The sequence below is a fragment of the Acipenser ruthenus genome, chromosome 24, assembly GCF_902713425.1.
Source record: "Acipenser ruthenus chromosome 24, fAciRut3.2 maternal haplotype, whole genome shotgun sequence".
In the NCBI taxonomy this organism is placed as follows: Eukaryota; Metazoa; Chordata; class Actinopteri; order Acipenseriformes; family Acipenseridae; genus Acipenser; species Acipenser ruthenus.
Window position 1 is genome coordinate 1,664,720 of NC_081212.1, and position 13,193 is coordinate 1,677,912.

Genomic DNA, 13,193 nt, shown 5'->3' on the forward strand with positions numbered 1-13,193 from the left:
CAGCGTGTGAGGATCCGGTGATTCTGGGTTTAAATACAGCTTGCTGCAGGAAGCTGGTTTTTATTTTTATTTTTTTCTTTGGTGCCTTGTGTTAGGAAATGCAAGTCAAACTGGAATTCATGTCCAGCATGGGGATTATCCTTCATTAAGGAATGTGTCAATGTTGTTGACCTTATGGGATAATCCCATTGCAGGTATGTGTGGTAAAGGGACTTTGACGCCCTTTTTGGGAGAAACAGTTACAACAATATATATATTGGTAATAATAATCTGACTTGTTGGTGAGTGATCATTTGTGCGTAAGATTGTTACTTAAAGCTGTCGGGCACAAGACCAATGGCATGTGTCTGGTTTACACCCTTTATTTTCACATGAAGGGAATGTAATCGTAGTGCCTTGTGTCTGCTGCTGCCTGTATGAAGAATTGTACTGAAGAGCACGTGTAGCAGGACCGCTCCCCATGCAGATGTCAAGACCAGTGTAGAGGCTACTTCCTTTATAAAAATACATCAAAACAAATGCAATCCAACTTATTTATATGCAATGCTGTTTTTATTATTGTTTGCAGAAGATAATAAATGTCATTAACTACCGGAAAAAAAAGAACAACTAGAGATCGCCGGTATCTCAGTTTACTCTTCAAGAACGCCTCAGTACATGACTAGCTGTCGTGACATCATAGCAGTCTTCCAAGGGAAACCAAGCTACCGCGGGCTCATTGCGCCTAGATAAGGGACATATATACCCGGGTAGGGTTTCCAAAAGCGGAGTGGCGTGTGGGTGGAGGAAGAACTCGGGTTTTGACTCTCTTTCTACCTTTCCGCCCGAGCCTCTTCCTTTTTACTGGCTCGGAAGCAGGCTCGGTGCGCGGCTCTGACCTGAAGTTGTTTTTAACTTTGACCACCCCTTCCTTGTGATCCGGGGCGGTGGTCTCTGCTGCCTTCGGGGGCTCGTCGTTCAACACCTCATTAAAGGGGTCTGGTTTCCCACCCAGGTCCAACTCGCTCCCTGCCAGTTCATTTGCGAGGTCTGTGTTGAAGTTTCCCTTGTCCTCTCCCACAAAGATGTCGACTCTTCCAAGTTTCACCTCTCCCACCGCGCTAGGGGTAACTGCCACGGCTTCCTGGTTTCCAAAACGATTCTGAAGTTTGTTCTTCCTTTTCAGTCCCTTCCCTTTATTTTTCTTGTTTTTCTTTGCTTTCTTCTTCTTTTTCTTTGTCTTCTTGTCAGCCTTAGCCGTGTCTTTCTTGGCAGGCTCAGTTGAGCTTGTGTGGGAGGTGGAAACGGTGGCCAGCACTTTGATAAAGTCTTCCGCTGCTGTGACAACGTTGCCTAGCGATGGCTGTTCCGGCGTCTCCGTGCTGGTGCTTGGCCTGGTTGGGCCAGCGTTCTTCGTGTTCACAGTGGTACTAGCGGTGGGTGAGTCTGGTGTGCTGTGTTTTGTATTTTCTTCATATTTCCCTTGCACCGGAGGTGGCAGTGTAAGTTCGTCGATCACGTCAACGCTGCCGAAGTCGTAGGGAACTGATGACTTCGGTTCTGCAACCGGCACCAAGTCGTATTTATTACACCTTAAAAAAAAAAAAAAAAACAGGCAGCTAGAAACTGTTAACTAGAAATGGATTACAAGCATTGCACGTGAGTGCGCACGGGCGGGTTGTTTGGAGGTATCAGGATCTAGGTGGATTGATATGTTAGGAAAACATTACATCATACATTGCAATCTACATCATGTCCCCTTATGGTGAGCATGGGAGAGTCTGTCAGTCATGAGCCTGGGAGAGTCTGTCTGAGAGAATCTGTCAGTCATGCATCTGGGAGAGTCTGTCTGAGAGAATCTGTTAGTCATGCATCTGGGAGAGTCTGTCTGAGAGAATCTGTCAGTCATGAGTCTGGGAGAAAGTGGGTAGGTTATCACCTAATTTAAATAGGTAGGTAGATAGTTGGAGCAATAAATTGATGAGATGGGTTTGTGTACAGATTTATAGGTGTTGATATAGATGTCGATAGGCAGATATATAGCCAGAGAGAGAATACTCACCATCCATACCACACGCGTTCGACACACTGCTCTTCGTATCTGAATACAAAGCATGGCACCTCAATCACGTTAAAGAAAGCCTGGCCAACCACTCTGGAGGCGGTGTCATTGACTTCCTTCAAGCATTCCTTCAGCCTGTGGGAAAACAAACAGTACAGCACATACTGCAGCTATGGACACAGTGCCGCCTACAAAGGGAGGAGGTTTGGGCTTAATTCATGCTAAACATCTGTAGACTAATCATCTACTGATTTGATATATTATCTCTCTCGAGATAGATAGATAGATAGATCAATTATTGTATTCAAATACAAATGTAATCAAATGCAGCATCCACTAAAAACTGAAATAAGGTTTCATATTTGCCGCGTGTGTAACCCTACCCCTAACCCTACAGCCACACCTTGGACGCTCCCAGGTGTAAATGGGTTGGAAACTCACGCGTTGTCGCAGTCACAGTGGCAGATCATGTACCACCTGTAGTTCCTGTAGCCATAGTTGGAGGTAAAAGGCTGGATGGTGTGCTGGCAGTGGTCGTGCACGCGGCAGCACTTGTCCGTTTCTGCAAACTCACCTGAGAATGCAAAGAACAAAACAGTTTTTTTTTTGTACAGCTGGTATTGCCGCAGCCAATTTGCAAACCGGGTGTGCGCTTTTTAAAACACGCATTCGTTTTGCAAAGGTGTGTAATTTGCATGCACATTAAAGGAACCTGCTGTTTCTACACACACACCCACACAGACACACACACAAACACAACTATAGATGCAAACCATATTCAGATTCTTTCGCACAGTAGGTATCTTACAATATGTTATTTTGCTACATGAATTACAATTCAACGTTTCATTAAAAGGCGTAATTAACTTTCGATTAGTTAGATTTTAAATAAAATATTTCAAATAAAATGCAGATTGTTTTGATGAAGTGATGCTCGTTTGGATACTAAAACCCTGATGTTTACACGCAAAAAAAAAACATTCAATCAAAGCGTGTGTCGCCTGCTATACTTAGGGGTGGAATCGAGAAAGCGTCCCTACACATTGTAGAGCAGCGCCCGTCTTTATGGCTTCATTTTTAGATGACTTACCCAAATCATCATAGTGCTCGGCGTTGTTACCAGCTCCGCACCACAGAGTACCCGGGTAGGTGAAACCCCGTTTCGTCCGGTGGAGGCTCTTGCCGGGCTCCTTCTCTTCATTTACATGTCCTTCTGTCCCTTTGTCCTTTTCTTGCAGGGGCGGAGGGGATGTGTTTGGGCTTTTGCGCCTGCCTTTGACCTGGAGCAATGCCAGACAATCCGATTTGGCTGTGGCAACATCAACGGAACTCGCCTCTTCCTCCGCTTCGTCCCCGGGTCTTCTGCTGTGCCTCTGACCGCTGAGTCCGAGCCTGCACAGGTGCATGAACGACTTCACCTCGATCTGGTTGCGGATGATCGAGCAGTCGACCAGCACGCCCTCCCGGTCGCGCACGGACCTGACCTCTTCAACGCCGTCAGACACCTCGTGCAGCTGCATAAACCCGTCCGCGGACTCAATGCTGGACCGCTTTGTGCAGAAAGTACCGTTGAGCATGTAATATAACCCGTTGCTGTCCTTCTCCGCTGCTGCGAGAAAGGGGCTGAGGAATTCGCCTCTCACAAAGTTTCTGTCCAGGTAGGACAGGAAGACGAACAATACTGACCACATGACTGCACCGCGCTTTCAGCACCACGAGCCACGGACAGTACCCCTAAACCGGCGGCGAGAGCCCGTGCGCTCCGGGTCCTTTATAAAGCACCTCTTCTGGTGGTCCGATTATTTAATACAGTCACATTTCACATGGGAGTGGTTTATTTGAAAATTAACCCTTTACTTACCGACCCACGCGTCGACTGGGCTGTGTTTCGGACCCCACGTGTTTTAATGTTCATAATATAAGACTTAACGCATTTTTTTTTAATTATTTTTGTCCATGGCATATGTAAATAAATACATATAGCCCGCAAAGAAAATTAAATATATATTTAAAAAAAAATAAAAAATAATACACTCAATACCAATCAGTATCAAAATATTACCGGCAAAGAAATGGTTAAATATGATGGAAATGATCTCCTTTCGGGTCATATGACCGCTAGTTACCTCTCGAGCCCCCCCCCCCCCACCCCCCACCCCCCACCCCCCCCCGTCCCCCCCGTCCAAACTCAAGATTTAGTTCGGTGACGTCCCAAGGAGGCGGGACTGCGGCGCTTTCCATGGTAACAAGAGATGGGGTGATCCTAAGGACCCACGAGATTGGGCATCTTTCGGGAGATTTGTTGTGCAGCGCGGGGCATTATCAGGTCGACTTTTAAAATGTTCTCCAATTTTCTTTCATTCTCTTTCAGTTTGAAATAATTCTAACCAATATGAGAACATTCCTTTGGTGCCACGGGCGGGTGACGTCTTTCAAACGTTCACGCCGAACAAAGGGCACTCCTGATTGAGACATTCGTCTAAACGGAAAAGCTCGCATATTCAAGAGCTGTAAACTGTGGCACTGGTCGCGTATGAATATGTCCTTTCGATAGCTTCTGTAAAATGCCATTTAACTTTCCTAACCAAGATGGTAATTAGATGAAGGCTGTGACACCCAAATATAATTCGATCTTCACATGTGGAAAATTTGCTGGAAAATGTCCCTTAAATCTGGTTGCTTAGAAAGCAATTTATAGACGGAGTGAGATGTCTCATTTAAAATGCAATTCTATTCAAATTTCTCAAAGTGTAATGCTTCACAGAAATGTGTTGGTTGTTGTGCCAAAACTATTTCTGTACGTTCTTTTTTTTTAAATTGATAATTATTCACCTTGGAAAATGAAAACTAATAACGAATTCAAGTCCTCAAAAATAACGTCACCCTAATTTAGTTCTATCTTGAGAATCGCTAATTGTGAAGAGACTTGGTACGGGCGTTCCTTGGCAAAGATTCCAAAAGACTATCTGTCAATTTCTTACCTTATTCCACGTGCTGTAAATATATGGGCCGTGGCTGGTAAGCTACCCTGACCCTGATATGGATGAGCTACTGAAGGCTATATCTCGGGGAGCACTTCTCACATCAGGAAGCTGTGATGACCTGTATCCTTCGCTCACGCCGTTCATCCTGCTCTTCCTGTGGTGTAATGCCTGCTTGTCATGCATTCAGCCCGCCCCCCTCACTGCACACGCTCAGCCCTTCCTTTCTTTGTCTTGTGGGATCCCTTTTGTGTTCTGCTAGGAGGCTGGGAATGCTGCTCTCAGCACCCAGGCATTGCCAGAGGGACGGGAAAGAACAGGGGGTGATGCAAAATCATCCGATGTAGCAGGCGATCGGGACTTCCCTATAGCAAACGGGGGATTAGAAAAGAAAAGAAGAAAGGGAAGAAAAACTGCCCGAAAGAACCCCAGAGCAATGCTCTTAACCCCCTGTTGGGATCTGAAATTGAGTCCCGCAGTAGCTGGGAGCTTTCTTTCTGTCTTTCCTGTGTTCAGAGTATCAACCAAAAGCACTTCTTAACTGTATATCAGCGAGGCAATGATAGCCAATATACTATGCATTGAGATCACTTTATTAAGCAGGCAAGCAAGCAAAATGTGCTTGTGCTTCGCAAGAGCCTTCAAATCCAACTGACAATATGTGTGCGTGTGTTAGTATACGTGTTTATGTAATAATACATGCATTTGAGAAAAAACAATAACTGTACACTCTGCAAGAAAGCCGTCAAATCCCCATGGAAACACGCCTGTTCTAGTTAAGTAATCAGGGTGATTAATCCATCAATTAATGCTCAATTCAGGCTGGTAAAATAAAAGCCATCATAATCCATAATCGGAATCTATTCATTGTTGCATCACTCCTGTCTTTCTTTCTTTCTTTAATCAAATCTATTTTCCCTATGCTTTATTGATGTTGTTGTTTTCTGAATGGTAGGCTGGCATGTGAAAATAGTTTCCCTTTGAGCTTCCATTAAGGAATCCTGTCTCTTTAACAGGGACTGTGGTTTAATTCCAGACAGCTTTTCTTTTTTTTTTTTTTTTTTTTTTTTTGCACTCTTTACAATAAGGCTGCCTGCTGGTGCCAGGGATTACTTGAGTTCATTGGCCTATTAAACAATGCACAGTGATTTTTATTACCTTTTGTGTTCAAGCAGGACGCCCAAGCGAATCACATTTACAATTCAAACATCAGCCCGCTGAACAAACCAGCAAAGGACAGGAGTGCAGCTGAGCTATTGTGTCTGACGCGGGTGCGAGGCTAGCACAGTCATCTGGAACGTTACATACACCAGAAGCAGCCGTGATGGCTGGCCCACTTCAATTCATTAGATCTGCCACTTCAGTTTCCTCTTTTGATTTGCTGGCATTACACTGCTGTGCACTAGATGGCGCTGACGTTTACGTGTTTATGGCAGGCAGCTAGAATTGAAGAGCGGCTTCTAAACTCATTGTCAAATCAGTAAATGATTAATTGGAATTAGTATAACTCGGAATGGTAAATGTCTTCAGAAGCCTACTCTTTAGGTTAAATGTCCCAGTTTAATGGACATAGCAAAAGGCATGTGATCATATAGAACATTCGCAGTTGTGTTGCCATGGAGAGCCTTCTAGCTTGCTGTTGTGACATCAGAGCACTAGGGGAGCTCACAGTAGAGTGGAGAGGAACCTTCAGCATGCTTGTGCTTGTGTGAGTGTTCTAATAGTCTTGCTCTAGCACGGGGAGGGATTTCATCACAAGGTGTACCTATGCAGACGTTTTTAAACCCCACCTATACGTCCTATTCCCGTTGCTTTATGGGATGTGGCCCTTCAGCACTGCAAAGCAAACCGAGACCTTTTTCACTCTTCCAAACGCTGAGCAGAGTGGAGGAGTTGCGCTTGATAAGGGATTCTCCCAAAAGATTTAAGAGAAGGTCTTCTGTGGTAAGTAAATCACGCACACAAACACTGCTACCTACAGACTGCTCTGTATACAGCATGGACATGCAGGGCCACGCTTCAGCAGTTCATCCATTCCTAATATTCACACACAAGCTTAGTGGTGCAGTGGCGCTTGCTTATCAGCATGGGGACTGCATCGCTTTCAAAGCAATCTGAAACCAGTCTCCCTGTCATTGCCTGGCTTCCATAGATACCAACAGCAGATGACAGCGTGCAGAACAGCATGAGACCGGCCCACAGCCTTCATCAGAGGAGACAGAGGAGTCTGCCTTCTTGTCCAGTAGGGGTCGTTAGGGCGCTTCGTTGATTTGCAAAGGCTGGATTGCGTTTTCCACCTGCTTCGTTGTCATTTGCTTTTTTTTGTTTTTTTAACATCTCCAACACATTTTCCTTTTTGGTTAGAAAATACAGCTGCTTCAAAGGTGGGGAATCTACAGATCTTGTGATGTGCGCGGACTTCTGAAAATAGCAGCATTGCGCAGGCTTCAGTGCGCAGTGGCACGGCAATGTGCTTCCCCACCTATGAGGCTATGAGGAGTCTTTCCAGAAGCGGTTCATTCTGGAATCTTCCCTCCCCAGGCGCCATCGTACCGGACTATCCACGAGCACCCCGACGAGGAGAATGACATGCCCGAGAAGCACGCGCTGTCCACTCTCTACTCCAGCCAGCCCGTCCCACAGCTACAAACACAGAGCAACGCTGCAGCGGGACAATAGCAGCAGCAGCAGCACGGTCTGCTGCGGCACACGTTTGGTTTTGCAGACGCAAACCTCCACGGACACGTTCAACATTGTGTTCCCTGATGCAGCATCATCATCACATAAGCACCCATACCCAAATGACAAACTAAGTGAGGTTTCCTTGTCTATCTATAAATAAATCTGCAAAGCACAAGTCTGACGTGTCTGTCATGGCATGATGATAAAACCAGCGAGACATTCTCTTAACATTGCTCCTGGGAATCACACACAGACCGAATCAGAAAGAAATAAGATGTTATTGTTTATTAGATCCTTTGTGATAACTAAGACATTTCTGCAACAGCAACACGTCTCAGGTGTCCTTTCCTCTCTTGGTTCTTGACTCGTTTAGTTTTCTTTAATGCAGAGTTTTTTGTTTGTTTGTTTTTTTAAAGTTAGTAAAAAGATGAAGTGCTGCTTCCAGAACCTACTCATGTCCTGTAAGCAACGTTCCACCTGTTTTCAGATCATGTGACCTACAGCACAGGAAATGATTGAGTACCAGGATGCAGCAGTAACTTTTTCTTATAATGAAAAGAAAAATCATTTAGCTAATGTTGATAAGGGGTGAGAGAATGGATTTTAGAGGAGGCTGTGTGGTCCAGTGGTTAAAGAAAAGGACTTGTAACCAAAAGGTCCCCGGTTTAAATCCCACCTGCGCCACAGGAGTCATTGTGTGACTGTGAGCAAGTCATTTAACCACCTTGTGCTCCGTCTTTCGGGTGAGACGTAGTTGTACGTGACTCTGCAGCTGATGCATAGTTCACACATCCTAGTCTCTGTAAGTCGCCTTGGATAAAGGCGTCTGCTAAATAAACAAATAATAATAATAATTTTAAACCCTTGCCTAGAAGTTCTTTACTTCTACCGGGTAAGTGATATTTACTGGCCTGCTTGTTTCTTTAAATATCCAGAGCGGTCCTGATTTCAGACGGGGGTGGATGGGTACCCCAGCTGCACGACACCTATTTTAGGGCTTCATGGAGTCCTGGCATGTGGTTGGCATGCCACTCGAGTGTCGAGTTCATGTCGTTTGCTATGAACTCACTGACAGCAAGCAGGCTGCAGGCTCGCTACCAGCGCAGGAGTTTGCAAACCTCCTTCTCGATCATTCGCCCTGACCAGAGCTCTCAAAAAACAACCGTAAGTGTCTTTGCCTATTCTGTTAGTTTAACTACGCAGCTGTCCGCTATTATGCTTTTTTTTATTAGCGTCACTATTTTGCTATCTGATTTTACACAGCAACGAAAGTATAGTTTGTTTTACTGTCAGCATGGCTAATGAGCCGAATGAGTGAACAAAGTGGAACAGCGCTTCTAATACGTGTTATCATCTGGTACCTCCAGTGTAACTGGAGTCAATTAACGTGCCTGGGTTTTTTCAGTATGACTGTGTTTTGTGTTATTGGCGTGAATGCCTCTTCAATACAGACACTCACAAGCCGTGTGAGGGGGGAAGTGCATTCGGCTCTTAATTAGTGAGATTAAAAGAAAACACACTGAGCTGATTTTAAATCCCTCACGGCTACGGGTCTGACACTGTAATCCTTTTCATATTTAAAAAGGCTTTGTGTTCCTGCACGCCAGGGTAGCTTTTTCAAGCGTCGTTACAGCAAACTTTAACACTGCTTCTGGAGAGGAATATTTCCTTTTTAGAAATGAAAAGTTATTAAACTACAAAACGGGGATGGAAATAAGACTCCCATCACATAGCACTTACTAGGCGTTTAATAAGACACAGCTGAGCTTGCTACCTACACACTGTGGCTAATCAAGCTCGTAGTAAAACCTGGAATGGGTGAAACTGCTATGCAACAGTAGTCTTATTTCCATCCCTGCAAAATGATACAGGAGACAGTGATAATGTTACTGGAGCTAATTAGGGTAGCTATAACTAATACCTTTTAGTAAATTGGCAGCTAAACCTTCTCTCATGAGTCCTGTTAGCTCCACCAGTGTTCTTTGACAATGATTGACAATGCGTTGCCAATGACAAGTGACCTAAGTGCTGAGTAACTAGGGGCACTGTAGGTTACACAAACAGACAGCTGCCCATCGCTCTGTCCACTCCTCATTCGAGATAGATAAATATACATCTGCCTTCTGATTGCGCTGTGTGGACACACAGCAGCCAGCCTGAAAAATAGCGACAGGCCTTTTAAACGTTGCTTAGGCTGCTGTGCTCTGCATAACGTAGAATAACCACAGCAATGACTCCATGTTACATAATAATAGAATGATATATTCCATGGATACTATAATCATATATTCCATGGGTGTGTTTTATTTGGGAGCAGGGCTCACCCTGAATGCAGTCCGAGTGTCTCAGTGTGTGTGTGCGTTCGTGTGTGTGTGTGTGTGTTTGTGTGTGTGCGTGTGTGTGTTTTATTTCGGAGCAGGGCTCACCCTGTGATGGATGTGTGGACAGTGCCTGAAAAGCGGCAGAAAGGCTGGTACTTGGACCTTATGGCACCGAATGTGAAGGGACCTAAATACGCCTGGCTCGATCCCTCCAGACTGTACTGTAACAAACAGGTACGGAGCCAGCATGACACACTGGGCTGGCTTCACTCACCCTGATCAGCACTAATCCTGGACTATCTTACCTGCATTAAAACCGGGCAGACCTAGACCACTGCTTCATCCATGGGCAGCAGTGTTGGAGTAGTGGTTAGGGCACTGGACTCTTGACCGGAGGGTTGTGGGTTGTGGGTTCAATCCCCAGTGGAGGACACTGCTGTTGTACCCATGAGCAAGGTACTTTACCTAGATTGCTCCAGTAAAAACCCAACTGTATAAATGGGCAATTGTATGTAAAAATAATGTGATAACTGTATAATGTGAAATAATGTATAATGTGATATCTTGTAACAATTGTAAGTCGCCCTGGATAAGGGCGTCTGCTAAGAAATAAATAATAATAATAATAATAATAATAATCACCCTGATTACTTAACTAGAACAGGCGTGTTTCCATGGGGATTTGACAGCTTTCTTGCAGAGTGTACAGTTATTGTTTTTTTCTCAATTGCATGTATTATAAGGGCGTCTGCTAAGAAATGAATAATAATAATAATAATAATAATCCAGTTCTGCACTGGCGCTTCTAGCATTTGAGTTATCCAGTCATTTTGTAGTTTGCTGTTCTTTTCCTATGCTTATATCCTGTACTATTTGTGCCAAGTATTTATCTTAGTTAACAAGTAATACCATGTCTGGTTGACTAGTGCAAAACATGAAGGGAAATGAGAAGATTGCATGCATTTGTACCCCCCTCCCCGATTCCTACAACCTAAGCTCCTTTTCTATGTAAGGGTTTGCAAGACTGCATTGAAGACCTGCTTGAACCGTTCCAAGGAGAAACCATCGACCTGGTGGCTGGGATTGATGCCATGGGATTCATTCTAGGTAAAGACAAGGACAGGAGGATATCAGGTTTGAGACGGAATGGGAGGAGAAGATTCAAACACTATGGCGAGACGTGAACCGATAGGATCCACGTAACCTGGTTTTTGAACGGGATCCATTTACTTTGCTATTTCTCTGTGGGTTCGCAGGCTCTGCCATTGCCACCTCTCTTGGTAAAGGGTTCCTCGCTATTCGGAAGTCAGGGCACCTGTGCGTGAAGACCCACTCCCAGGACTACACTGACTACTCGGGCAGGGAGAAGGCCATGGAGGTCCGCACTGACGTCTTAAAAGCAGGTGAAGGTTTGCAGGAGTTACCATTATCTACCAGGTCATGCTATAGGTGAACGTTCCCTGTCACTTATCCAAGCATCCATTTAGAAGATATCTACAGCTGATTAACAGACCGCATCTATCTAAGACAGGCACCAGTACAGCAGGTAGTCCAAGATTCGTGCTAATCAGGGTCTGTGAAAAACCAGCCGTAGGTGTTTTTAAAGATCCTGACTAAAAGGAAGAACAGTTTGTTGCAATAGCATTTGAACGGGACTTTGCTGGTGTAAAGCTTTTCGTTTTGTTACAGAGCATTTATAAGGTTCTTATAACACTGTTATTGCGAGAGTCTGTTCGAGAATATTCTCAAGAGAGATTTGGTGTAAATAGGTTGCCTATTCTTTTATTTGCAAACAGTTCAACTTTTCGATCTGCGTTTTTTAGAGAACGTGTTTTCAAAAATCTGCAATGAAACCGAAGCACTGCCCACGTGCCTGCACTGGGCCACACGAAGCGCTCCGGCAATGATATCCTCTGTCTGTTGGGCAACAGCAGCTGCAAGTCTGACCAGAGCAGGTCAGGTTCTCTTTGACTCAACTGAGAACCACACACCAAGTCGTCTTTACAGTCAGGCAGTGCGTCATCTTTAACACTTCTTCTGCCTTGGAGTAACAGCTTCTATTCAGTGCGACGATCAGCATGTAAAAACCGCCCCACCTTCCCTAAGAACGGTCTTGTTTCCCGGCTGCAGGGGTACGTGTCCTGATCGTGGACCAATGGGTAGAGACAGGAGGGACAATGAAGGCAGCGATCAAACTGGTGGAGCAGCAAGGTGCAGTGGTAGTAGGTGAGTGAGCTGCTTTGCAGTGAAGTAACGTGCACACACAACATCCAGCCCACGTCTGTGCAGTTAACTCCACGAGGTGGAGCAATTAAAGATAAGAAAACTGTGTACAATTGAAACAATTCTCACAAAACAAATCTAGCAATTCTACATGTACTTTTAACCCCTTAAGGTACAGAGGAGGAAACTGACCGTTTGGATGACCAGATCCAACCCCGTCTCGTGCACCGACCTCATTGCAAAAATAAGAAAGTTAGCATCATTTCTTTTTATTTGTGGGACACATATGTTCCTTCTGCAGGTGTTGCTGCTGTCTGCATTGAGAACAGCGAGGGAGGGCACTGGATCAGGGAGAGATACAAACACTCCCACTGCGTGCCTTCTCACTTGCAGCCCCAGTTCGACCAGCAGAGCCTGCACTTTCAAAGCCTTCCAGAGCATCGAGAGCCTCTGAACGCTGCCGGGGAGAAGCATCGAGGCAGATCCACGGGGAAGTGATGGATCAGTCTTTATTACACACAGAGAGAGAGAGACAGTGGCTTGTGCTTTACTGGAGGTGTCTCTGCTCCCCACGGGGGAAAGCCGATGCAATAATAGGTCAGATTCACAAACTTAATCAATTTAAAAAAAAATGAATGACTGTTCTAATCAGCAGTAATGTTGCACTGCCCTTTTTGTTAACTGAGTAAGACTTTTTCCTGCTAATCAAGGGCTATGAAACCAGCAGTATCAGAAACTCACAAGTCAAAGCTTTGCAAATAAGGACCTAAGCTGCCCTTTAATGAACATACAAAGTGTCACTTATCTGTATGGAAGAACCACGGTATTACTACAAGCATGCAACTTCTCGTACTGTGGCCACAACATCACTCTGCTTAAGGCTGCTTACATTGCATGTAATAGATTTAAAATGCGGCAATAGCGACATCTGGTGGTCGAATATTG

The 13,193-nt window shown here is 44.9% G+C and overlaps 2 protein-coding genes across 2 annotated transcripts; one reads left to right on the forward strand and one right to left on the reverse strand.

Annotated features, from left to right (window-relative positions):
* Positions 1-530: 530 nt before the first annotated feature.
* LOC117430507 (protein PROCA1-like) lies at positions 531-3,827 on the reverse strand. Its single transcript, XM_034902726.2, has 4 exons — positions 3,132-3,827; positions 2,483-2,615; positions 2,042-2,176; positions 531-1,571 (listed from the first exon to the last, which is right to left on the reverse strand). Exons 1-4 carry the CDS (start codon positions 3,730-3,732, stop codon positions 725-727), a joined length of 1,716 nt encoding a protein of 571 aa, XP_034758617.2. The 5' UTR covers positions 3,733-3,827; the 3' UTR covers positions 531-724.
* A 4,935-nt stretch (positions 3,828-8,762) lies between these two features.
* LOC117429898 (adenine phosphoribosyltransferase-like) lies at positions 8,763-12,911 on the forward strand. Its single transcript, XM_034907511.2, has 6 exons — positions 8,763-8,868; positions 10,124-10,259; positions 11,039-11,132; positions 11,282-11,428; positions 12,156-12,251; positions 12,550-12,911. The coding sequence occupies exons 2-6, from the start codon at positions 10,137-10,139 to the stop codon at positions 12,744-12,746; spliced, it is 657 nt and encodes a 218-aa protein (XP_034763402.1). The 5' UTR covers positions 8,763-8,868; positions 10,124-10,136; the 3' UTR covers positions 12,747-12,911.
* The last annotated feature ends 282 nt before the right edge of the window (positions 12,912-13,193 follow it).

Bases quoted from the DNA above. Each gene is read 5' to 3' on its own strand.
- LOC117430507 (XM_034902726.2), bottom strand. From the start codon at position 3,732: ATGTGGTCAGTATTGTTCGTCTTCCTGTCCTACCTGGACAGAAACTTT. The intron at 2,616-3,131 runs GTAAGTCATCTA...TTGCATTCTCAG, and splicing joins CGAGCACTATGATGATTTGG to GTGAGTTTGCAGAAACGGAC. The intron at 2,177-2,482 runs GTGAGTTTCCAA...GTTTTCCCACAG, and splicing joins CACTGTGACTGCGACAACGC to GCTGAAGGAATGCTTGAAGG.
- LOC117429898 (XM_034907511.2), top strand. From the start codon at position 10,137: ATGGATGTGTGGACAGTGCCTGAAAAGCGGCAGAAAGGCTGGTACTTG. The intron at 11,133-11,281 runs GTAAAGACAAGG...GTGGGTTCGCAG, and splicing joins TGCCATGGGATTCATTCTAG to GCTCTGCCATTGCCACCTCT. The intron at 12,252-12,549 runs GTGAGTGAGCTG...TTCCTTCTGCAG, and splicing joins GCAAGGTGCAGTGGTAGTAG to GTGTTGCTGCTGTCTGCATT.